General features: G+C 51.4%; 10 protein-coding genes across 10 annotated transcripts; 4 read left to right on the top strand and 6 right to left on the bottom strand.

The window, feature by feature from the left end:
* Positions 1-647: 647 nt before the first annotated feature.
* On the top strand, positions 648-809 carry APUU_10318A (uncharacterized protein; the record flags this gene model as incomplete). Its single annotated transcript, XM_041699463.1, has 1 exon — positions 648-809. One exon carries the CDS (start codon positions 648-650, stop codon positions 807-809), a length of 162 nt encoding a protein of 53 aa, XP_041549684.1.
* Positions 810-1160: 351 nt separating this feature from the next.
* On the bottom strand, positions 1161-2389 carry APUU_10317S (MBL fold metallo-hydrolase; the record flags this gene model as incomplete). The annotated part of the gene is made up of 4 exons (XM_041699452.1): positions 1161-1450; positions 1520-1876; positions 1941-2088; positions 2174-2389. The coding sequence occupies 4 exons, from the start codon at positions 2387-2389 to the stop codon at positions 1161-1163; spliced, it is 1011 nt and encodes a 336-aa protein (XP_041549683.1).
* Positions 2390-2760: 371 nt separating this feature from the next.
* Positions 2761-3929, bottom strand: APUU_10316S (putative RTA1 domain protein; the record flags this gene model as incomplete). The annotated part of the gene is made up of 4 exons (XM_041699441.1): positions 2761-3490; positions 3549-3719; positions 3765-3864; positions 3911-3929. 4 exons carry the CDS (start codon positions 3927-3929, stop codon positions 2761-2763), a joined length of 1020 nt encoding a protein of 339 aa, XP_041549682.1.
* A 346-nt stretch (positions 3930-4275) lies between these two features.
* On the bottom strand, positions 4276-5009 carry APUU_10315S (putative nucleoside-diphosphate-sugar epimerase; the record flags this gene model as incomplete). The annotated part of the gene is made up of 2 exons (XM_041699430.1): positions 4276-4509; positions 4575-5009. The coding sequence occupies 2 exons, from the start codon at positions 5007-5009 to the stop codon at positions 4276-4278; spliced, it is 669 nt and encodes a 222-aa protein (XP_041549681.1).
* Positions 5010-5924: 915 nt separating this feature from the next.
* On the bottom strand, positions 5925-7756 carry APUU_10314S (uncharacterized protein; the record flags this gene model as incomplete). The annotated part of the gene is made up of 3 exons (XM_041699419.1): positions 5925-6840; positions 6901-7253; positions 7313-7756. The coding sequence occupies 3 exons, from the start codon at positions 7754-7756 to the stop codon at positions 5925-5927; spliced, it is 1713 nt and encodes a 570-aa protein (XP_041549680.1).
* Positions 7757-10197: 2441 nt separating this feature from the next.
* Positions 10198-10750, top strand: APUU_10313A (uncharacterized protein; the record flags this gene model as incomplete). The annotated part of the gene is made up of 4 exons (XM_041699408.1): positions 10198-10290; positions 10361-10434; positions 10495-10575; positions 10639-10750. The coding sequence occupies 4 exons, from the start codon at positions 10198-10200 to the stop codon at positions 10748-10750; spliced, it is 360 nt and encodes a 119-aa protein (XP_041549679.1).
* A 1202-nt stretch (positions 10751-11952) lies between these two features.
* Positions 11953-13203, bottom strand: APUU_10312S (enoyl-CoA hydratase/isomerase family protein; the record flags this gene model as incomplete). Its single annotated transcript, XM_041699397.1, has 6 exons — positions 11953-12083; positions 12144-12321; positions 12369-12485; positions 12588-12617; positions 12681-12811; positions 13008-13203. The coding sequence occupies 6 exons, from the start codon at positions 13201-13203 to the stop codon at positions 11953-11955; spliced, it is 783 nt and encodes a 260-aa protein (XP_041549678.1).
* Positions 13204-14795: 1592 nt separating this feature from the next.
* On the top strand, positions 14796-18334 carry tmpL (putative NRPS-like enzyme; the record flags this gene model as incomplete). Its single annotated transcript, XM_041699386.1, has 8 exons — positions 14796-15435; positions 15544-15678; positions 15751-15833; positions 15913-16016; positions 16075-16362; positions 16420-16516; positions 16563-17892; positions 17961-18334. 8 exons carry the CDS (start codon positions 14796-14798, stop codon positions 18332-18334), a joined length of 3051 nt encoding a protein of 1016 aa, XP_041549677.1.
* Positions 18335-18537: 203 nt separating this feature from the next.
* APUU_10310S (aldehyde dehydrogenase family protein) lies at positions 18538-20105 on the bottom strand (the record flags this gene model as incomplete). Its single annotated transcript, XM_041699375.1, has 4 exons — positions 18538-18651; positions 18715-19126; positions 19176-19648; positions 19704-20105. 4 exons carry the CDS (start codon positions 20103-20105, stop codon positions 18538-18540), a joined length of 1401 nt encoding a protein of 466 aa, XP_041549676.1.
* A 612-nt stretch (positions 20106-20717) lies between these two features.
* Positions 20718-22347, top strand: APUU_10309A (glutamine synthetase family protein; the record flags this gene model as incomplete). The annotated part of the gene is made up of 5 exons (XM_041699363.1): positions 20718-21132; positions 21180-21442; positions 21490-21542; positions 21585-22265; positions 22317-22347. The coding sequence occupies 5 exons, from the start codon at positions 20718-20720 to the stop codon at positions 22345-22347; spliced, it is 1443 nt and encodes a 480-aa protein (XP_041549675.1).
* Between the last annotated feature and the right edge of the window lie 1179 nt (positions 22348-23526).

Below are 23526 nucleotides of genomic sequence, written 5' to 3'. Positions count from 1 at the left end.
TCTGGGGATGCTGGCGTTCTCTCGGTGGATGTTGTCTTTTATCGGATGCGGGTCGTGTTATCTTTTTTTGTTCCCTTTTTTTTTTGGACATTTTTATGGCTTATGTACGATGTCTGGTTTATCTTTGACAGATAGACGCCATCGCGCGTGTACTTAGCACAAATCTCCAGCTTAAAAATGATAGAAATAATGCCCTAACTCGCCTCTCCTGATCCAGTATCCACCGCGTAGGGACTTTCCAGTCGTAAGCAATAAGCATTAATGGCGTCAGCACCAACTGAATTTAGATTAGAGCCCCTATTTAAGCCTCGCCGATCACCATATTGGCACCAGGAATTTCCCTCCTGGGCCAAGTGAGGCCTTGGTGGCTGTAGATAGTGTGCTGTCTGCACAGCCCGATCGGCGGGGGCTGAATTTGAAATTTCCCCTGATAAACGAGCACTCACTCTATTTGAGCTGAGAATTTCCTGCTTTTCGATATATTCTTCTCGCAAATACTTACTTGTTTCTATTTCAACCCCTCTGCTGTTCCAGGTATGTTTCACACTCGACCTGGTAAAGGCCAGAGCTGATCCCGCCAACAGATTCCAGCTCCTACCACCAACTTCTTACTTTATCAACCCCACCAAATAGGCAAAATAAGCAAAATGTGTCTCGCACTTGGCTTCATGAACTCATACGCCAAGAAGGCTCACGAGAAGAAGGGGAAGAAGACCGATGAAGAAGATCAACCCCCGCGACCTGTCATGGCCAATGCTCCACCTCAGACAACGGCAGCGGTCCAGGGAGGCGCGCCTGTGTCGCAATAAGCTATGAGGCACGGTTATGAGAAGGGGAATTGCTAGTGTTTTGGGTTTTGGTATTTGGGCTGTGCTTATGGCTTGATAATACTTGGAGTTGGGCTTGTGATTTGGATAAGGATTGGTAACTTGCGAGATTAAGTTAGGTTGAATACAGTGGAGTTTTGAAACTGGGGTTTTGCATTTGCAATTCCTATTGCGTCAGTTGCTGGCATTTTCTTTGTGGGATTTCTTTGTTGAGGCTTTTATTTCTTGATATGAATTCTCGTTTCCAGCAAGTTGTTAGTATAGTCGGCAGTGTTTCCCATCAACCAAGATATCCCGGAATATAATACTACAGCGAGGAAGACCTCGTTCTTATTATAATTCATACTTGCTCCCCGAGAAAGCAGGAACAAGACAATTCGGCATATCGCGCGCAATCTGGCACTTGAATCGCCATCCGGTACAGTGCCCAGCTAGCATGACCTTTGGATCAAACTTCTTTAGGTCTTGCATCGTTGATTCGAGCTTTACCTCGGCCGCATCTGCTAGGTGGTACCCACCTACGACACTATACAAAGGCGCCCCATTGCCTAAAGTTACTGCATCGCGGCAGGTGTTGACAACCCCGGCGTGCCCGCAGCCTGTGAACACGACTAACCCTTTGCCTATGAGGAGGTTAATCATGAGAAAGCCATCGACTGTATCTCAGGAATCAGTGGAATGAATTGGGGTACCTTTGAGATTGCACATCACGTAGCGCTCGTCCATGATCATCGTATCCTCCTCCCATTTCCCCCTGGAGATCTCGTACCGCAATCCGCCGTAGATACCATCTTCATACGGCGTCTCGCGCGGCACTTCCCCCGAAACACAGAAGAAGTCATCAAGGACTGCATGCGACTGGTCACTCTTAAACACGGTCGCACCAGCGGCCTCAAGCTCAGCAAAGGACGGGTCAGCTTCAAGCGATATAGCCATGTCGCCAGCCTGGACGCCTCGGAAATCCGGCCGATTGGGATGGACGTCCATTATGACCTTGTCATTGGGCTCTTTGTTCTGCTGGATTAGTTCGATGGCGCGGACTAGACCGCCTGTGGTTTCTTCATTTAGCTCTTCTCTTACCTTATTTGAGATAGGATGCGGATTGAAGCGTACCAGAGTGATCGCGATGGTAGTGCGACAGCACGATATGCTCGATCTGACCGACTTCTGAGCGCAGACGGCGAGAATTCCGTTCCCAGACCTCGCCTTCTGGACCGGCGTCGAAGAGAAGGGTATGCTTTTTGTCTCCTTTTGTTGCGATCTGGTTGGTCCTTCGTTAGTCTACATTGTTTCCGTGCCAATTGACATTGCCCGGTAGGATTCGAAGGGAGAGAGGTAAAACAAACTAAGAGGAGTGAAAGCCCGTGCGCAGCGCAACAGATGTTATCCATGCGCATTTCCATCGTCGCCCCGTCTCGTTGCGTGCCGGCGGGTAAGGGCGACAGAGGGATGCCCATGAACTGGCTCGCAACTTTGACGGCGGGGTTCATGCTTGGTGTTATGGGGTCCAGTTCGTCGTTGACTAGGACGTGGATTTCCAGATTGTCGATTTCAGTTAGCATATTGGCAGCGGTGATGTCGTGAGTCGCTTCGTGATGTGGCATCGATATGCGAGTTGAAAGAATTTATATAAACCTGCGAGTCTCGATTGCGGCTTCTTGCTAATCAGCCGTCAAGCAATTGCCTGGCCATAAATTGCCGCTGGTTACCAATCGATTGTCAATTGCCGAGTTCGCCTTCTGTTACGTCAAATGTTCACTTCCCGGGCATTCGGCGATCAAAGCGTTGGTTCGCCGAATGGCGGTCCATACTACACACAACATGGACTGTACAGTAACATGGACTTTATATTGATGGGCATACAAAGAAACACAGACGCAAATAGCAAATACAGAATACCACCACGCTAATTAGACACACAGAAAAAAACAACTCAAGAAGCAACAGACCGAACATCCTTCTCATCCTTCTCATCCAGCGGAAACATCTGTCCCCAAAGCCCAAACGTCAACAACTGCAAGGCCGCCCTCCCCAGCTCAGCAATAGAAGGCTGATATCCCGCCTTATTCCCACCCTCGGTCTCACTCACTCCATCTTCAGCTAGACTAACAGTCCGATCCCTTGGGAGATACCGACCGGGGTTGAAAACATTCCACAGCCACGAGTTCGCCAGCATGACTGCCCCATCGAAGACATAGAAGAACCACTCATACCGCAGCAGGGGACTGAGGTTTTGCATTTTCTGCGCGTCGTCCGTGTCCAGCGCCGTATTCCCGGCGTGCTCGACGATACGGTAGATACACCGGATCAAGATGAGAGCCATGCTGGTGTAGAGCGTGATCATGAGAGTTGGGATTTTTCTCTTCTGGACTGCGGCTCTGGATGTTACGCATCGTCGGTGGAAGAGCCCGCCGACGCAGATAAATATTGTTATCACACATAGCTGGATACTGAGTGCGACGAGAATGAGTATGCTGCCGAGATTCTGCTTGTTGCCTTTTGGGTTGGATGTGAATGCGACGCCTAGCGCGTTGATTGCTTCGACGATACCCATGAGGGCGCCGAAGATGCCGAGGACTTTGTTTGGGGCTATGGGGGCGAGATGGGGGACGTAGTAGAAGATTCGGCCGAGGATGTGGTAGTTTGCGAGTTCGAGAAGAGGACTATTGGAGAGATCTGGGTTAGTTGCGTTTTGGGTGGGTGTGCGAGTGTCTGACGTACGGGCATATGTTGATGAAGACCTGGCTCATGATGTAGATCGTCATGGTTTGCTGGGGCGTGTCGGTGGTGTATATGTAGTTGTATGCGCCGTATTCGCGCAAGGCGTACCCGGTGGTGAATATAAGGGCGCAGAGTGGGTGGAGTCCGATGATTGTCCAGGAGTTGTACCGGCTGGGATTGTTAGACGGTGCCACGAGAGAGTGCGTTGTTGCTTACCAGCATTGCCAGAGGTGACCGACAGCTGAGATTCCAAAAAGAACAGTGAACAATATGGGTGCACCCATGTTGGGGGCATAGACATAGAGACTATGAGGGACTGTGCGAGTTAGTCTAGTGCTGCCACTGAAGTCAAGAGCCCTTACCAACTTCGCCGTCTGCCATTTTGTAGGTTGATGTCAAACGAAATCGATCTATGTAACAAGAAATATCTCTGTGAAATGGAATAAACTGGGCAAGAAGAGTGTTTCTCCTTAAATATTCATCTGTAGATGGACATCTTTTCCCGATTGAGCGAAATCGCCTGCCAAGCCGCCGATCTGAGCTTAAGACTCAGCCACTGCAGAGGACAGCCTCGTCAGGCTATTGTAGATATGTACTCGTGCTTTTTGATAATAAGTCGTAATATTACTATTCGTTGCCTATTCATATTTCCAGAACCCAATCCAAGCCTGTGGAAACCCTTCTGCAGTATACCACTCCAACCCGCCAAAACACCAACCAATATCCCTCACGGCCACTCATTAATCGTCTGGTTCTCAATCGTCGTCTCTTTATTCCCATTGATCGCAATATCAAGCATAGCCCGCGCAAGAAGATCCATCCTAACAGACGGAAACATGCCCCAAAGACGATCGCGAAGAGTTCCCTGCGTAGACGGAACCAGCCCAGGGCGCATGATATACGCCTCGAATGCATCTGGATTCGCCTGAGCATGTCTCAGGAGAACATTCTCCGATTCACCCTGTGTCTCAGTATCAGCGCGGCCCACAGCAGATTAGATGAGGAGGACAATCAGGGGTGACAAACCCTCAGACGACGAAAGTTGCCCATATACCAAAGCGACTTATTCTGGTCCCGCTCTACGCCAGAGCCACTGATATATACGAACCGCAGTTTCCCACCGGGAGCTGATGTCGAGGCGATATCTGTCATATTCGCCGCTGCTGCAGCAGGGTAATCTACAGAAATCACACGGGTGCGCTCGTCATTCCCTGCGTGGGATGGGCGTAGGCCGATGGACCACAGACAGGCACTTGCACCTTTCAGTTCCTCTCTTAGTTTTGGGTCCGAGTAAGAGAGGAAATCCTCATCCTTCATGAGGTGGGTGCGGAGCTTGTCGTTTTTGATGTCCAGGTCGCGTCTGGTCAGGGCGATGATGGAGGTGATGGATGGGTGCGCGATGCATTGCGAGAGTATTTCCTGGCCGATGTAGCCTGTTGCGCCTGCGATGATTACCTTCATTTTGGATGAGGAGGTGTAAAATAACGGTGAGATGGTGGTTGGGAGATGAATGTCAGACGCGATGAGGCTGTCACCTGTTATGTCCTCTAAACCCCGTTATCTCCGTCGTTGATAATCCCAGCAGTTCAGCTGGGCGCCTTGTATTTCACTTCTGCCCTGAAAATGATTATCTGCACTTATTATTGATTTAATAAAGTACCATGGTAGGAACAGCTTTTTCGGCCTTCGTAAGAGTGTGGCGAGCTTTATCCCGGCCGATATATTTATCGGCGGAACAATATGGCAGCATTATAACTGTCGAATACTATAGAATGTAGGATACCGGGATTTTGAGCAGACGCCGCAATAGCTTATAGGGAAAACATCAAAGTTATGCAACTAACGTAAACGATTGTTTGTAGTCCTCAGAGTATTAAGGGCCGAAATATGCATCAGAAAGACTACATATACCTTACGTTATATGCAGGCTTGATAGTCGTACGAACGGGACAATCCGGCGTGTCCGACTGGTGACAGATCGGTATCTATGGACTCTTGATTGATGTAGATCCGAAAGCCAATTAGTGCATGGGGACAGGTATCAGTAACTGCGAAAACGTGAGCATTGCCTTAGCTCCTGCTGTGTCACCGATGGATGTTACACCCGGCCCAGAACGTGCTCAGGGGCGCAAGGAGTGTCATCGAGAAGACACTATACGCAGGGGGCGACGAGACATGAACAGTTATAGATAGATGCATAGCTTCTGGACCCTCGTGGGTGCACTACAGTTTAATGCTGCAGGGATCCCGGAAGAGACGGCGACTTTGATATCAACTACCCTGTGCAGAATAGATTGTCGACGCGCAGTTTTCAGTTAACCAACAGGGAAGACAACAGCAGTAATCAACTGAGACCCAAAAGCATAGCCGAACCTATCAAGACGAGGTATTTGAATTAGGCACCAATCCCCATTCTTGCAACCTTGAAGCCATTTCCACCATCTGCCTGAGACCCATGCTACCGGTGAGCGATTTGAATTCCTCAATACGGCCATCACGCTCTTCAACCAGCTTGGTCAGCGCTTCGACCTCGTGGCAAAGCTCGCTTATGCGAGTATCGCGCTCTGTAACCTCTTGCAGGAGGGCCTCAGCCCGGGTATTCTGGAGACGGAGCTCCTCGTCACGCTTTTCTACCGTGGCCTTAAGCTCATCTATTGCCCTAGGATCGACGGTACCTTCTTGGAGCTTCTGGATCTGGGACTCGTACTGGTCTACCTTCTTGTTAAGATCATCTATCTGGCGAATGAAATCGGCGACCTCATTTTTGTTGCGAAGTTCACGCCCTTTCAATTGGACAGCCAGCGTTCCCGCCTGCGCCGCGTATGATTGTGCCATTATTTGCGCAATGCAGGTGTTTTTTGCTAGTAGTTCTGCGCTACCAACTAGGGATCCTGAATGCCTGGCAACTTCTTGTGCAAGTCTAGAGTTTAATTCGCTGTAGGAGAGGTATCCGTCTGGTTCGGCTGCTGGGTCTGGGCACTGGTGGTCCGCGGCAGGGTCATCTATTTCCACCTCAGGCTTTATTGCACCCAGGGCTGGCGTGGCTAGGATGGAGGCTGTGGCAATGGCGTTGCCAGAGACAGGGTCTGGTGTTGAATTTTGGATATAGTCACCGCCCCTTCCGGCCGGCTCAGATGCGGCAGTTATACTTTCCCGCCTCTGTCTTTGTTGGATAAGAGGTGCGGTAGTAGCCCTGGCGAGGGGTGTTGAGAATGCGGGGGCGTCTTCGCTGCTGGATATCGAGGTATCCGGAGCAGATGCGTCGTCGGGGCCAGATGCAGAGTCGGGCTGACTGCGAGAAGGTGGAGGTATTACCACTTATACAGTGCGGTTTGGCGATGCACCGGCCGACGAGTCCCCCTTCCGCCGGATGGCGTTTAACCGGTTGGCCGTTTCATCCGTCATGCTTCTCTCCCGTTCAACTTGGGCGGCGGTTGAGTGTGTTGCTACATGAGATAGACCCTTCCTGGGTTCAGACATTGGAAGAGTACTCGGAGGCTTGGGGGGCAGAGGATGAGGGTTCCGCCTGGCGGATGAACTCGGAGATCCTGGATTCGAAGGCATTGGTCGTGATTCCAATGCAGCCTGGCCGGCATCCTGGGAGGGCTTGCCTTGGGCAATAGCCGCAGTGGAACGTCTTTTCAGAGACGGCATAGACGTGCGCCGATAAAGGGGCGATCTTCTCATCCTGCGCCGTGGTGTATACTATTCAGCGGAATCAACTATTAGTAGAGGCGACAGAAGCTATGAGCTGGATCACTCACAGGTTCTATTTCGCCATCGGCAGTGATATCTCCGGCACCAGGGTCACTATCACAACTGTGCTCGCTCGCAGAGTCGGACTTGCCTGAATCGAAGTCTTCGTCAATATCCATATTCTGCTGACTCTCTCCTCTCGGTAGACTTTGTCTCGTCTTTGTTCTTGTGTTAGCCTTCAAGTCAGAGGGATCCTCGCCGACGTAGTCCGTGTCGTCACTGTCATCTACAATTGAATATCGAGTCGACTTGCGTCTGACGCGTCGTCCAGGTATATCATCAGCTGGTCGTTTCATAGGAACTTCAGGCTCTGACATCTCGCTTCCTCCTTTCTCACCTCGAGCGGGCTTGTAGCTGACCAGCTCGAGCAGCTGCCTGCTGATGCCTCCTACAGTTCGACCGGGGAAGCGGTTTTCATGTTCCTGTTTTGATAGCGAGAGCCAGTTAGCCATGAATGCCAGGTACTTTACGGTCTTGTCGTGGGTGGCCTGCCATCAGGGAAGTGGTAAAACGGGTTGACCTACCATCCCGAAACGATTGGCGGACAGACCGGGCCTTTTTGTATACAGCTGGAGGAGTAGGGAATTTTCCTCTGGCGTCCATGCCTGCTTTTGGGACGACATCCAGAACACCCGCTTATCCGACTTGTGTTATTCAAAGAAAGTGTGCTTGTGTTATCGGAGCTCACTTTGATTGGTTGTGAGTAGGTAAAACAAACACCTAACAATTAACAGCAAATGATGCAGTGGCACACCAGGCTCAGACGCAATGGCAGAAAGGAGAGGACCACTGGGGAGCTTTCAGAGATATCCAAGCAGTTGGGCAACGGGCAGGAAGGGTAACAGTGGTGGGAATCATAACATTGAAAATATGGGCAGTGAATTACCTCAGGAATGGGCCAACAGAGTGCCAGCAACAGGAAATATTCACGTACAATCAGGACCACGATGGATTCAAGGCCGCCAGGCACCATCAGGCACCGTTTCTATAGCAGTAAGGATATTCTATTTATTCATCGCGTACTAAAGAGGAGAGGTAAAGAAATGAGGGTTCTGGATGGTTCGTAATGGAATATCAATATTGAAGGTCTTCGCTAATAGATGCTTGCTTGGTCACGGTTGCTGACGAAGAGTTCTAATAAACAGGTGGAATACCATGACCCCCCTGGCTCTTTCCTCAACATTATCTATGCATATCATTGCATCCGCACCGCCGCTGTTGCCTGTTGATATCAGTCGTCAGTCCACCTCGACATCTACCATTCTACACGTAACCAGGGCAGAGATGTGAACCTACACTTTTCCCAATCCTCACCTTCACTACTTTCATCCGAGCAACTACCATCCGCAGAACATTCTTCGCTACAAGGGCATCCAGCGTGGTGACCTTTGGTGCACTAACCCTTGAGCGGCTCGGAGTCCTTGCAGCGTGCTGTAGTGTAATAATCCGGAAATGTTCCCGTCGGATTCGGACTGCAGCTGGGGGCGCTACAAATCCACCTGGGATAATGAGAAATGGAATTATGGCTGGGGCGCCAGACCTGTTCTCTGAGTCATTAGTATTGGTTGGAAGGAAATGAATAGATAGCTATGCTGCCCAGACAAGACAGGACGGGAACAAGAACAAGGTAACGACCTACCCAGGATCACTTGTCTCCTCCATATATTGGTGTTATTCCAGCATTGAGAGGGACAATGGCTTGATCTACCTTATCAACATTGTTTACACTCGTGGGTGATACAACGCAGCTCGCAGTTTCAAGATCAGGTCCGCGTCCAACTGGGGTGCTCATAAATCCTCACGGGCTCACACTCTTCAGGCTGATTAGGTGTCAGTTCGCTGTTCCTAGTGAGCTGAAACGGGGCATGTCGAAGTAATTCCTCTGAGGCCTCATTCTCCGGCCACGTCACTTCGACATTAAAATCCCGCAAATGATAGACCCCTATCAACGGCGCAAAGAACCTCCTCTCCTGCTCAGCAGTCATGAAGTTTCCCTCGGGATCTCCAGCTTGTTCCATTCTAAGGCACGCTTGGATCTGCACAAGGCCCTTCATAGCTGTGATAACGTCCCGTACGCCATTTCATCCGGCGAACCACCTTTCATCGAGGACTTCATTCCAGCGACTAACCTTGAGGTGCCCGAATGATATCTCCAACGACCTGATAGCGTGGAAACGGCATGGCGCGAGAGCAGCCTTCATGTTTGGAAATACGCGAAAAAATAATGGACCGCCCAATATCTGCATATGGATTGGGCGGGAGGCCCACACGACCTTAACTGACTCAGGGTAGCTGCGAATCCGGCACTGTAAGCATCATATACGGAGACCAAATGACGAAGCCGATGTAACGTACATCTGGTGACAGGTCAGGAGCAGAGAAAGCACTCCTCCGGTCTAGACACACTTTCCCTAAGTAGTTAAGCCCTAAGTACCCTTGTCTAGGGCCGGAAACATTACCTAGCTTTTGCACTGTTCCCGTTATGCATATGGTGTCGTATTCTTTGCAATAAGCAATGATCCATGCCGGATTGCATCAGTTGTAGATATGTAACTAGTGTGTGTGTAAAGGCCGGTGTGCATGCAGCCCTTCGCTATGACGCTATTCGACCGAATTTCCTCTGGGCCTACTCTGGGGTGTAACAATGCCAACGAGCACTGGGAGGTCTGTGATTAGCTGTTGATTCTGTCCATTAAGTATTTGCTTGGACGCTTGGACGCATCGTGCGGTCTCCCAGAGTAAGAGGAATGGACACTGTAAGGAGTTGTGGTATGTTGTGTGACAAGGTGTTCGTCAGGCGCCGCAGTAAATGCTTAAAAGGCCTGGCAACTGAGCTTTTGTCCATCTGATTCTCCTAACATATCTAATTATTTCTGAGATCACCTTTGCAACAATGAAGATCAGTCTTGCCTCAGCTTCCATCCTGCTCACCGCGCTCACTCCAGCTGTTTTGGGACAAGATAATAACGACCCGGCTGACGCACTGGTACGGATGCCACTCGCACCAGGAAATCGCTGGTGAATTGAATACTAACATCCGAGGTCCATCTGAATAGTTGTATCTGTGGAATACCCGTGGAGCTGCCTTTAAAGCTGTAGCATCGACGGAATGCAAGACAGATTTGGACCCGTAGGTCCCCGACGTACCACCGATGCGAATAGATTGGCAGTACTAACTGGTAAACTGCAGTGACTATTATTCATTGACCCAAATCAAAATTGGAGGGAAGAAAGGACAACCGCCGCCAGACATCCAGTGCGACTTCTACACGTGAGTCCCCATCATCTGCTGTTGCTTCCGGGAAAACGCATCGACTGAACTGTCTTCGAGTAGAACCCAGGAATGCGATGGTGAACCGTTTACCGCTGTAGCTGGTGTGACCTACGAGTTTGACGATGATGATCCATTCGTCGTTGGTAGCTACAAGTGTGAACCTGTAGAATGAGGGGGCAGTCCTAGTAGAGGGGATCATTAATCGCGATCTGTTCGTTCTGTTATGAAGCTGGTCATTTGGTATAGTAGGCTCAATTTGATTAATCTGCCATCTGCTTATACAATACCCTTCCTATCAATACCCTGCCCATATTCTTCAAGCTCTCCACTCCATGCTAGCATCCAGGTAACTAGGATTTGTCATTCTGATCACAAGAACCAAGACTGGTAAATTCCTTTCCACGACAAGACACGCCAAAGAATGATGGCTCATTCTTCGGAGCCCCAGTGTCGAGACTTCAGGTAGTTTTACCACGTAAGGCCCCCCGCACTGCGGAGTTCGTACTCTATCAGCCGAACTCCAAGGATATGCTTTCAGTGCAGTAAAGAAGGATGTGATCAGCTTTATTCTTCAGTATATCAAGACGAAAGTCAGCAAAGGCATGGGGAGGCTGATAGCCACCCAGAGTGGATTGTAGACTCAAGCAACGATGCCGCCCTGGGAGTAGTAGACGTCGATATCGCTGTGACGGTATGCTGCGAGGGTCGCCATCGGAGCGTTGCGTTTGTTGAGGATCTAGCTGGATGTCCTCGGAATTATTCTTCCCAACTGCGTCAATGGTGTTGGATAGGAGCCATGTCGCTTTCAACCTGCCCCTCAGGCAAAGACTATATCACAAGATCGACAGCAACAACAATTGCAGAGGAATGGCTACGAAGATTACAGGTAGCTTATATACACACTATGGAGCGAAATAATTCGTATCCGCAAGGCTCATAAAACGAATATGGGACTGAGAAACTTGGAGGGGAGCCTATAGTAGGCCCCGTTAAGAGCCACCTGCCATACCTGTCCTTCTACGATCTCCTCCTTCAGGTTTTATTTCTGTTTATCTCGATTCGTTTTACCTTCTTCTTCGGCTCTTCGGTCGCAAGGTCGGCTTCTAGAATCTGACATGTTCGTTCGCAGATCCAAAAATGCAATGCGCGGCCGTGGGTCGGCAGTCAGACGAGGGCTGTAGGTTTGGATGTATTACATCTAGACTGCGTAAATCCCAATAATTCCATTTCATAGCCAATTATTATCAAGGTGGGTTTCACTGTTGCTGACTGTGTACCTGCATATGTACCTATAGACTATGGAGTACAGACTATAGACCCGTCGTTCTAGATCGACTTACTCGCAGCGAATATTAAATTTAATAGCGAATCCTGTTAAGCCGAGCTACTCCAAACAGGAGGTCTCTTTTCCAGAAACGCCGAAACGCCTTCTTTCTTATCCTTGGTCCCGAAGGACATGTAATAGAGGGACCGCTCGAAGGGCTCGTCTTGCCCTAGCTGGTCCGCTGGAGGCACGAACAGAGCATTAGGACCAAACATAACCAGGAGTAGTTAATTCCACTTACCAGTGGAAATAGCCTCTTTCGCCAGCTGTATAGCAGTAGGGCTTCGCGATGCCAGTTTGGCAGCCAGGTCCAGCGCACGTTCGCCAGCTTTCCCTGGCTCTGCAAGGTGACTCACCAAGCCGACATTGTGTGCCTCTGATCCAGAAAGAAGCTCACCGAGGAGGATCACATTCATTGCCTATATCGCATTAGACCTGGGAAATAGTAAACGAACCATGGACGTACCCTATATTTGCCAAGAGCGCTGGTCAGTCTCTGCGTCCCCCCAGCGCCGGGGATAAGACCGATAGAAACTTCCGGTAAGCCGAACTGCGATTCGGGCGTTGCGACGATGAAATCTGCCTGTGTCATGTATAAGCAGCTCGCTTGGCTATGGATTATGTATGTCTATATCCAGGAATAGATATGTTTTGAGTCTCTGACAGGTGAGATCAGCTTACTTACCATCAACGCAAGCTCAAACCCGCCCCCAAGCTGCACGATTAGTAGGGCTGCATCCAATCAAGGGTCTGGAAATGCCATTGGAATGGGACGTACAGCTTTCCCCTCGACGGCGACAAGAACGGGCTTGCGCACATTGCGTACGCCGTCGCACAGGTCCTGGAGATAGCGGACCCGCCGGGCATCTTCGGCGTCTAGCTGCGAGATTTCTTTGATGTCGGCCCCGGCTGTGCAAGTACCCTGTCAGTTATGCCATGCTTAGTTATTTTGGCTATTTTGTCTATTTTTGGCCGGGCATTTCCGTCCCACGTGTGTGCTGTGCTGCGAGTGTTGAGATCGTGAGGCTGTGCTGCATTGTTGGGGGGGCTGGGAGGGCTGGGCGGAGGCTGGGGAACCAAAATCAAAAATAGTGGCACGGCTCACCGGAAAAGAAACCCCCAGCGCCTGTGATTATGATTGATCGCACCTCTGGATCAGCCGAGGCTAGCTGCAATTGACGGAGCAGTTGGTCGATGAGGTCCTGCGATAGGGCGTTGCGCTTGGCCGGGCGGTTCAGCGTGCAGACTCGAGTCCCAGGCTGCGGCGTCGTGGAGATGACTAGGTCGGTGGGCTGGCTCATGGTGGAAGATAAAGTACGCAGTAACAGTAATGAACAAAGATACGGCACAAAAACGAGATCGGGGCCAGGTTTAACAGCTGTTGAGATTTCGCCGCGATGGAGGGTTTAGCGTTGTGGGTGGAGGACAGAGGACTTGGAGACTCCCACTTGCTCGACGCTGGTCAATTCCCGGTCGGCTGGTTTTCGGAGGGACCGAAGAGGACGAGATCGACTGGCCCGTTCGTAAAGAGACTAAAGACAGCGAGCGATGGCCTGAACCAGCAGTTCGCACATCAGATCGGCTGGCTCGATTGACGTCTCGGAGCGGGTCCGCGATAAAAAGACGGTTCAGAGGAGGACCACTGGCACTGAGCCAGAGATGAGCCAGAGACAAGAGGGGTTACACGGGACGACAGACAGTTGGTCGAGAAGCGGCGTGGAAGAGCCCTACCTGAGTCGACATGCAGGCCACGCCCATCGCCAGGCATTTACCAGGGTTCATTGGCACCCTGCCAGCAGAGCAGCTCCATCCGCGACGGAAGAAGCAGAGCGCAGAGACCGGGCTATGGCCAAGACATTCCTGGCACTACCAGCGGTGTAGTTGCAGTGCTAGCAGCCGATTCCTGGCTGGTGCCCACTGGGTCCAGTCCAGTCCGGTCCAGTCCACAGCCCAGTCCACCTGGTGTGCATGCCGGTCCCAGTGATCGACTGCTCTTCTGGCGGACGGCGTGCGGGGGCGCGGCAGAGAGAGAGTCAGAGAGTGAGACTTGGTTAGAAGTTAGGGTTGGCGCAGCGACAGTCACTGTGGGAGCCGCCTAACCTGCTGTGCTGTCCCGTTTCCAGTGGCCCGGTCTGCCTGCCGCCGTCTCATCGGCCAAGATAAGATACAAATCAAAGTTAACCTTGCCTGCTGCTGCTGATGCTGATGCATCTCGGCCCTTGCTGACCGCAGCTGCAAGCATTCATCGTGGCTCCCACTCCAACAAGGGGCCAGGACACGTCGCTAGTCTGCGTAATTGCAGCAATAACTGGTAATAGCAGGGAAGGGCATTGGCACTGTACTCTGTAATCAACGTCAAACACGCTCCACCTGCCTGCCCTTGTCACTTGCAACCTAGCAGCCCTAGGGACGCATTTATTGTGTTGGAAGCAGGGGGCGCTGCACCGTGCACTGCCCATTCTGCTCTTAGTCTTTGCTCTTTACTAACAGAAACGCTGATATATAACTTATTAACTGACGCCACCCGTAATCCAAACCAACCTCGCTCCACGACGCTTCCGGACAGCTTCCCTGGATGGCTGCACTTGTCAGCACGCTTTCATCACACTCCCCCAGCGCACCATACCCTTTGGGGCATCAGACTTTTCCTTTCCCTTTCTTGATTTTGCTTTCTTTTTCCTTCGGTTGATCCCTACTACTGACATCCCGATATACGTTGCATCATTCCGGAACAGGCAAGCTGTTGAGGAGGGGTAGCCTGCTTTGACAGACCCATAAGAGACTAAAGACAGGGTAACCTGTGCGAGAGCTATATAGAGGAGCTCGCGCCGCATGTAAGGGTCGTGCTTAAAATCTTTTTTTTTTTACTTTTTGCATATCAGCTTCTCTGCATATGAGCCATCAGATTGCAGGTTCGACACCTTCAACAATGGCCGTTGTCGCTCCAGATATAAACTCCAACCCGGAGCCCTCAAAGGACAGCGCAATGACTCTCTTCCGCCAGTTCGGCTTCGGCGACAAGACCAGGATTCCCTTTGGGACTGTCCACGAAGCCTTCATACACCATGCTACACAAGCACCTTCAGAGGTTGCCCTGGTGGATCTCTCCCCGGGCACGCCCAAGGAAGTCACATACGGGGAGCTTCTGCGGCAGTCCCAGTTCATTGCGACCCAGCTGCGGGCGAACGGAGTGATCCCAGGACACCGGGTGATGCTTCTGATGAAGCGCAGCGCTGAGATGGTGGCTGGCATCCTCGGGATCCTCATGGCTGGGGCTCAGTATATCCCGATGGATGGCGGGGTTGTCCCCGACCACACTCTGCAGCACGCGGTCGAGCAGTCCAGCATTACTGTTGTGCTGTGTCTCCACCCGTTCGAGGAGCGGATCCGGTTCTTGGGGACTGCTGGTGTCTCCATCCTGGTGCTGGATGACCTGCTCCAGAGCCCTGCCTTTACCGACTTCGCTGTGGATCAGGCGAGCCTGCTTTGCGAGGGCAACAAAAATTCCGGATGCTACCTCATATACACCTCTGGTGAGTTCAATTCTGAGTTTTTGAGTTTTTGTTATTGAAGTTTATCCATTTATTCAATATTTTCTTTTTTTTTTTTTTTTTTTGTGAAAAAAAATCTAACTGGCCAAGGTACAACCGGAGCACCGAAAGGTGTGTATGTTACGCACAAAAATGTCACCAACATCCTCTGCCAAGCACCGGGCAACCTGGGCATGGCCCGCGGCAAAAAAGTCGGGCAGGTGCTGTCCGTGAGTTTCGATATGGGTTCGTAAAAAAAAGCGTTCAGTTCGTGGGAAAAAAACGTGTGGGGACAAGTCAAAGCTGACCAGAATCCAGGCGCCTGGGAGGTCCTCGGCAGCATGTCGAATGGAGCCACGCTGGTCCTGCGAGGATCTGACTGGAATAAAGCTTTGCAAAAGGTTAGTCACTGGCCCATGATTGGCTGTCCCCGGTTCTTTTGCGCGATAATCTGACTTGGTACGAATGGTGGCCCCTCAGATCGACACGTTGATCTGCACACCGAGTATTCTCAACCGATACAGCCCCGATCAGTTTCCCAATATTCGGTGCGTGGCCACGGCTGGCGAGCCGTCCACTCAAAGGTGAGTCTGCCCATTATTTCTTTTCTCGGCCATGTCATTGGCTAATGCAATGGAGCAGTCTGGCGGACAAATGGGCGTTGGCTGGGGTGGAATACTACAACTGCTGTGGGCCCACCGAGATCACCATCATAAACACCATGCATAAGCATACTGCTGGCAGCGCGCTTACCATTGGGAAACCCACGCCGAACAACAACGTCTACATCTTGGACGGGAACAAGGCCCCGTGCCAGATCGGGGAGATTGGCACCATCTGGGCTGGTGGCGCTGGTGTGACAAGGGGTTATATTGGCCAGCCGGAAAAGACTGCGGAAAAATACCACTACGATGTGTTTCTGAATGATGGGTATGTTTCAATACATGGCACCTTGTATTTACTCCCTTGTTACTAACTTGTTTGCAGAAAGTCGTTGATGTACAACACGGGCGACCTCGCGCGATGGCTTCCTGACGGCAACCTGGAGACATTCGGTCGTGACGATGATCAGGTCAAACTTCTTGTACGCACCTCCAATTATAAGCGCAAGCAGATGCTAATGATTACAGGGGTTCCGCGTGGAACTTGACGGGGTCAGCCATTGCCTGACATCGGCTCCCGGCGTCCAGCAAGCCACAGCCCTAATGATCGGGGGCCAACTGACTGGGATTGTCTCACCAAAACTATGCAGCATCGAGAAACTGAGTGAAGATCTGAAGACGAGACTTCCGTACTATGCGATCCCGACCAAATGGCACACCGTGGACGAGTTCCCCCTGACGTTTAACGGAAAGGTCGACAAGCGCGAGCTGGCTAAGCAGGTCCAGGAAGCCAGGCACTCCCAGACAGAGCTCTACTCTGCGCTCGGCAAACAAAAGGAGCTGTACACAAGCACAATGTCCACTGGCTCCGATTCCTTGTCGGATCCCAAAAAGGACCCGCTGCCGCTTCCTGTACCGGACAAACGGTGGAACAAGCCGTGGCGCGGCCTTAGACATCGCATCTTTATCGTTTACCGGACCTTATTCTCGCTTATATTCCTGTCTAACATCGCTGTTCTGATTGCCTTCTTGACGGTGCCGACAATTCCTCGCCAGCATATCACGACCATCGCGTTCGTCAACCTCACGATCGCGATCCTGGTCCGGCAAGACGTGGTCATCAACATCCTGTACACTATCTCCTGCTCCGTTCCAAAGTCCTGGCCCCTTGCAATCCGCAAGCGATGCGCAAAGATATACCACCTGGGCGGCGTCCATTCCGGCGCCGCAGTCATGGCAGTGGCCTGGTACACCGGCGGCATCTGCTACAACATCACCGTGTTCGCAACCCGACCAGATGATCCCCTGAGACCATCAGTCCTGACAATCGTTCTCTCCCTGATGGCCTTATCTATCTTCATCTGCATGATCACACTCGCCTATCCCACCATTCGAAAGAAGAACCACGATATCTTCGAACGCGTCCACCGTTTCGCTGGCTGGACCGCACTGGTGATTATCTGGGTCCAGAACATGTCCTCCATCCGCGACCAACGACCACCCGGCACATCACTCGGCGAGCAGGTTATCAGAACGCCCAGCTTCTGGATGGTCATCGTTATTACAATGAGCATTGCCAGTTCGTGGTTATTCCTCCGCAAGGTCCCCGTCGACGCAGAGGTCCTCTCCAACCACGCCGTCCGTCTGCATTTCGACTACACGGTGCCTGTCAATGGAAGCTTTACTCGACTATCGGAACGCCCCCTCATCGAATGGCACTCCTTCGCGACTGTTCCAGCCCCAGTGCCGAAGAATGGCCGGCCCAAGGGATACTCTCTCGTTGTGTCTCGTGCGGGCGACTGGACCGGCGGTCGGATCAGTAAACCGCCTACTCATCTTTGGGTGCGAGGTGTTCCAAGTACGTCCAATTTACATCCCTTCCTCTTCCTCTTCTTCTTCCTGTAAGGACATTGCTAACCAATACAGCCTGCGGCGTAATGCGCATCGCAACCCTCTTCAACCGCGTCGTCCTGCTCGGCACAGGATCCGGAATCGGGCCTTTACTCGGCCACATCCAGATCCCAACGTGCCCATTCCGGCTGGTCTGGTCGACCTCGAACCCGATGCAGAACTTCGGAAAGGGCATTTTGGACGATGTATACAACGCCGACCCCGGTGCTGTTGTGCACGATACGAAGAAACAGGGACGGCCCGATCTGGTCAAGCTTACCTGGAACGCGGTGCGGGAGTTTGGGGCCGAGGCGGTGATTGTTATCTCGAACGAAAAGCTGACGAAGAAGGTTGTTTATGGGATGGAGACGAGGGGCATTCCGGCCTACGGGGCTATTTGGGATAGTTAAGTGAAGGTGCTGTCGCTGTTGTGACTATTGTGGATGAGGAGATGTACTACTCAGGCTGGTCCTTCCTTTCTTTTTGAGCCAGATGATTTGCTTTTTGCTTTTGTTTTTCTTTTGCTTTGCGCGGCATGTAGAGATGAGATGATGTATAACGATACCATTGTTCAGCATGTATCTATGATGTTATGAGTACGACACTTGTTAGTCTAGCACTGACTCTCACGAATATGGAAGCTCTTCAACTTATAAAACGCATCGAATGCCTGTGGTCCTAACGAGGATCCCAGTCCTGAATTCTTCCAGCCTACCCATGCAAGGTCCTATACACTTTAGCAAATGCCGGTTAAATAGAAATAGGGTCAATAGAAGTTGAAGAATCATACCGGACTCGGGTAGTCACATCGGTTAATAAAGACAGTCCCGGCTTCGATTTCGTCGATTAGGGCCTCGCCACGCTGGATATCCCTTGTCCAGACGCTTGCCGTTAGGCCGTACTCACTATCGTTCATTGCGGCAACTGCTTCCTGGTCATTGTTGACTTGCATAATAGGGATTACAGGACCAAATGTCTCATCGCGCATCACATTCATATTGTGAGACACATTCGTAAGGACTCTGGGCGCAATATAGCTGCCAAGTTTCGGGGGCGAGTGTAAACCAGGGCTGTTGGGGGTAACATCAATGGCACCCTTGGCAACGGCGTCGTCTATATGACCCTGTATATTCCTGACAGCTTGATTCGAGATCACAGGCCCCACGGTGGTCGCCCTATCAGTGGGGTCGCCGACGACATACCTGCTTCTGTTAGCTAGTTTCAGATTAAATTCTTCAGCAGGAGCCCTACGCTGCTAGTTCCCTTTGAACCTCCTCCACAAAGACGTCATGCACGTCAGAATGCACGTAAACCCGTTCAATGGAACAGCAGCTCTGCCCCGAATTAAACACCGCCCCGTCAACAATCTGCGCAGCTGTATACCTCAAATCCGCATCTTCACGCACATACGCCGCGTCTTTACCCCCTAGTTCCAGGTTAAGTGGGAGGAGTCTGCGTGCGGAAGCTGTCCGAAGCTGGAGACCCCCCGATGTCGACCCCACATAGCAGACGAGTTTAATTTCAGGGATGGTGGTGATGTCGCCAAGGACTTCGCACGATGCACAGTGGATCACCTGCATGAATGGTTTCGGTAACTGCGCTTCGTGGAAATAGGAGGCCAGCCGGTCGCCCACGAGTGGTGTTTGGGGGGAGGGGCGCAGGATAACAGGGTTTCCGGCGAGGAGGGCTGGGATTAGGGCGTTGATGGTGATCAGGTAGGGATACTAGCATGCATTGTTTCTGTTAGTGGCCGTTGGGATAAATTAAGGTGTCTCATACATTCCAGGCTGTGGAGATCAGGACTGGTCCAACGGGCTCTTTCTTGACGAATCGCCTGAATCCTTCTTCTGGCTCTCCGGGGATGGTCCGCAGACTGCTGTCTGCAATCGAGAGAAGGTAATTTCCGCGCTTGCAGGCCGTGTCGATTTCCCCCGCAGTGTAGGAGATCGGACGCCCCATTTGCTGTGTCAATTCACTCGCAAGCTTCTCCTTGTTCTCGGAGAGGATGGTCAAGAACTTGGCAACAATTGCCTTGCGTTCTCCGAGTATAAGTGATCTGAACGAGTGGCAGGCATCTTTTGCAACATTTGCAATCTGGCGGACTTGGCTGATGGAGTGGCCGGGGTGTTCAAAGATGGCCTCTCCAGTGGAGGGCGAGATCGTTCGAATTTGGTTGGACATTATAGTAATACTCAATGAACTCTTCTTTGCGGTGGTATGAAATTGTCAGCGATGGTGTGGTCTTATAGTAGGTAGCAATCAACGGCCAGGCGTGGTGTCCTGTTGATTGCGCAATATAAATATGTGCAATATTTAATACGAGTGCCCTGTAACTCTTTCTCATCATAATGGGTTTCGCTTTCCACAATGATCCGCGATCTGTTGTATACGTGGAGTCGTCGCGGACCTGGCGCGGCAAACGAAGCCCAACAAATATCTTGATACGAAGAGTGCATTTGAATGAATCTCAGCCGCCATATTGCCTGCCAAAGCTGCGCTGGAAATGGTGGTGCTCATTCGCAGCGCGCTCACTGCTTTTCCGCGCTCCCATCGCGGTCCGGTCTCGCAGCGCGGTTAACCACCGTGCAATCCAGGCCATATCATACTCAAATACGCGGTTATGATCGCCGATATGTCATGATCAGCTTCTATACCGAAACTCCTTGACCGGCAGAGACACGCGACCGCATTGACGCGGCCGTGCTTTTTAACTCAGGGCGCCTCGACCTCAACATCTGACAGCAAAACAGTTCCATCACTCACATCCAGGAACAATTACCAGTTCTGTTCATCATGGCGAAGAATATCACGGTAGAAGACCTGCCCAAGCTACTTGAGAATGACATCGCCGTCAAGGTCGCCGGCATCGACTGCGACGGCATCCTCCGCGGCAAGGTAATGCACAAGGACAAATTCCTAGGCATTGCAGAGAAAGGCTTTGGTTTCAGTTCCGCCGTCTTTGGCTGGGATATGCAGGACGTCCTGTATACGAATGATGCCAAAATCACCAGTCCCGAGGCAGGGTACGTTGACTTTATTGCGGTTCCTGACCTGAACACCTTCCGGCGCATTCCCTGGGAAGACAACATTCCATTCTTTCTCGTCCGGTTCATTCAAAATGGGGACGAAGTTGTTGCAGATGGTCGCAATATGTTGAAGGAGATCTCACACAAACTGGAGGCTGCAAATTGCCAGGCGTTTGCCGGAGGTGCGTTCTTCCATCTAACATGCTGAAGGGATTGCTGATTAGTCTAGTGGAACTTGAATTCATGAACTTCCAGACTCCATCGCAGGATGGCTATGGAGACATCAACGGACAGGTCCATGATCTGGCTGCGTTCCTGGAGAATAATCCTCCTCGAGCCCTGCGGCCGATCACCTCAGGCAGCTTCTCCTACAGCGCAACACGGCCGGTCGCATTCAAGGAATACTTCTATGATATTTTCAACACGAGCTGTCGATTCAACTGCCCTATTGAAGGATGGCATACAGAGGGTGGGCCGGGTGTCTATGAAGCTGTGAGTGCGATGGTTGTATATTTACTAGACTTCAGCTCACAGTCTAGGCCCTGAAAGTATCACCAGTAAACGAAATGGCCGATAAAGCAGCACTCTTCAAGTAAGCTCTCCCTAGTTTTCCAAACTGAGCTAATGGTCCCAGGCTCCTGGCAAAATCAATTGGTATTAAACACGGCATCACGCCCTGTTTCATGGCAAAGCCAATACAAGGCCAACCCGGCAGCTCAGGCCACATCCACATCTCTCTCTGCTCCCCAGAAGGAAAGAATCTCTTTGCCCGAGAAGCTCAAGACCCGAATGCCCCCTGGCCCGACGCCGCAGCAGTATCAGATCTAGGTAGACACTTCCTCGCAGGCCTTTTAGAGGCACTGCCCGATATCATGCCGCTATTCGCACCGACTGTCAACTCATACAAGCGCCTCGTCGAGAACTACTGGGCCCCGATCAATATCAGCTGGGGATTAGAGGACCGCACAGCATCGATCCGGGTGATCGCGCCGCCGGTGTGCAAGCCAGGAGCTACGCGCTTTGAGATCCGGATTCCCGGCGCAGACCTGCATCCCCACTACGCACTCGCTGCGATTCTAGCTGCTGGATGGCGGGGTGTTCAGAAGAAGGTTCCAATAAACGTGCCGCCCCTATCAGCCATTACGGCGGACATGCTACGGCCAGAGTTACTGCCGAATACGCTGGAGCTGGCGCTGAAACGGTTCGGTGCGGAAGGAAGCATTGCGCGGGAGATTTTAAAGGACGAATTCGTGGACTTTTTTGTGGCTACGCGGGAGCATGAGTTGCGTGTATGGCGTGAGGCTGTGACGGACTGGTTTGTTTATCCATTTACCTTGGTTTCTTTGCCAAAAGCTGACTGCAATAGGGAGTTTAAGCGGTATATTGAGACCGTATAGTCCGTTGTCGATCCATGGATGCTATCCCTGTCTTGCTCTTATCTAGTGCAGGTAAAATACCTAAAACTATCTATATCCTCTGTTATTTCCATTCAACTCGATACCTGTCAATGCAGAATTGCTGTAGTGTACGGACTCAACGTGGATCGGCAGCAAAGCCTCAAAAGGACGTCATCTGGCAAGCATTAACTTCTCCCTGATTTTGATCTGCACACCCGGGTCAGTATGCCGAGCTGCGTTAGATTATGAGACCGTTCAGTCATAACTGGCCCGATCGCATCCTCGTCGACGATCATATCATGCGGGGATCTGCCAAGCTCGCATCTTTTCAGCGATGTACTTTGCTTGTTGCTCTAGATGGTGGTTTGGAACAGCTGAGTGATGTCTTCATAAAGATGTCTCGTAAAGATATCATCTTGTTGGGGACGAAGAAATATTCGAACACTTGTCCATGGAAAGTAAGGTCTGTATTTGAATATCATTCTTTGAGTTTCGCATACGGCGCGGATACTCGGTATCCAATACCCCATTGAGTAGTCCCATACTCGTGTGCATCGGCTGCTATATGAGGGGCTGGCCGTCCCTTCCACTGTCCACTGTGCAGTCCCTTGATCGTCACTTGATGAACAAGTCAGCCCCCTTACACCGTACATCAGCCAACGCAGACATAATCGTGTGCTGGACGTTACACAGCCGCGACGCAACCCCCATGAGGGCGGTAGTGCAGGTATGCATGCATGCGCTGTTCCGACCATCAATAATACATATCAATCCCGTCAGCAAGGGTTTCACATTGACACCGGGGCTGGGACTGTTAAAGATGTTCCAACCGTAGCACTGTAATAGATGAGGATAGGAAAGATTCCATCAAGAGGGCAAGGCAGCGCGAAAGGCAGGCTCAGATTTCCTGCGAGGGTTTAGCGGTGGCGTCCTTCCCCGCAATATAGGGGCCATCCAGGCTTAGGGTTGTCCATCCCTGGTGGAGATGTCCGAGATCCGTCTGCCAGATGCGGAGAGAGTTCCTCTACCCCGCGTTCTCCTGGCCTTGTTCGTCATGGCAATCCTGAAGTATTCGCGGATCTGGGGGAAGTCTATGGCCATGCCCGGATAGGAGGCTGGATTAGTCGTATAAGATGCGCCCTCGTCGCTCGTGTTCTCCGGGTCGTGCTGCTTCTGGTT

Source organism: Aspergillus puulaauensis, chromosome 1 (assembly GCF_016861865.1).
Source record: "Aspergillus puulaauensis MK2 DNA, chromosome 1, nearly complete sequence".
Taxonomy (NCBI): domain Eukaryota; kingdom Fungi; phylum Ascomycota; class Eurotiomycetes; order Eurotiales; family Aspergillaceae; genus Aspergillus; species Aspergillus puulaauensis.
This window is presented reverse-complemented; position numbering and strand designations above follow the sequence as displayed.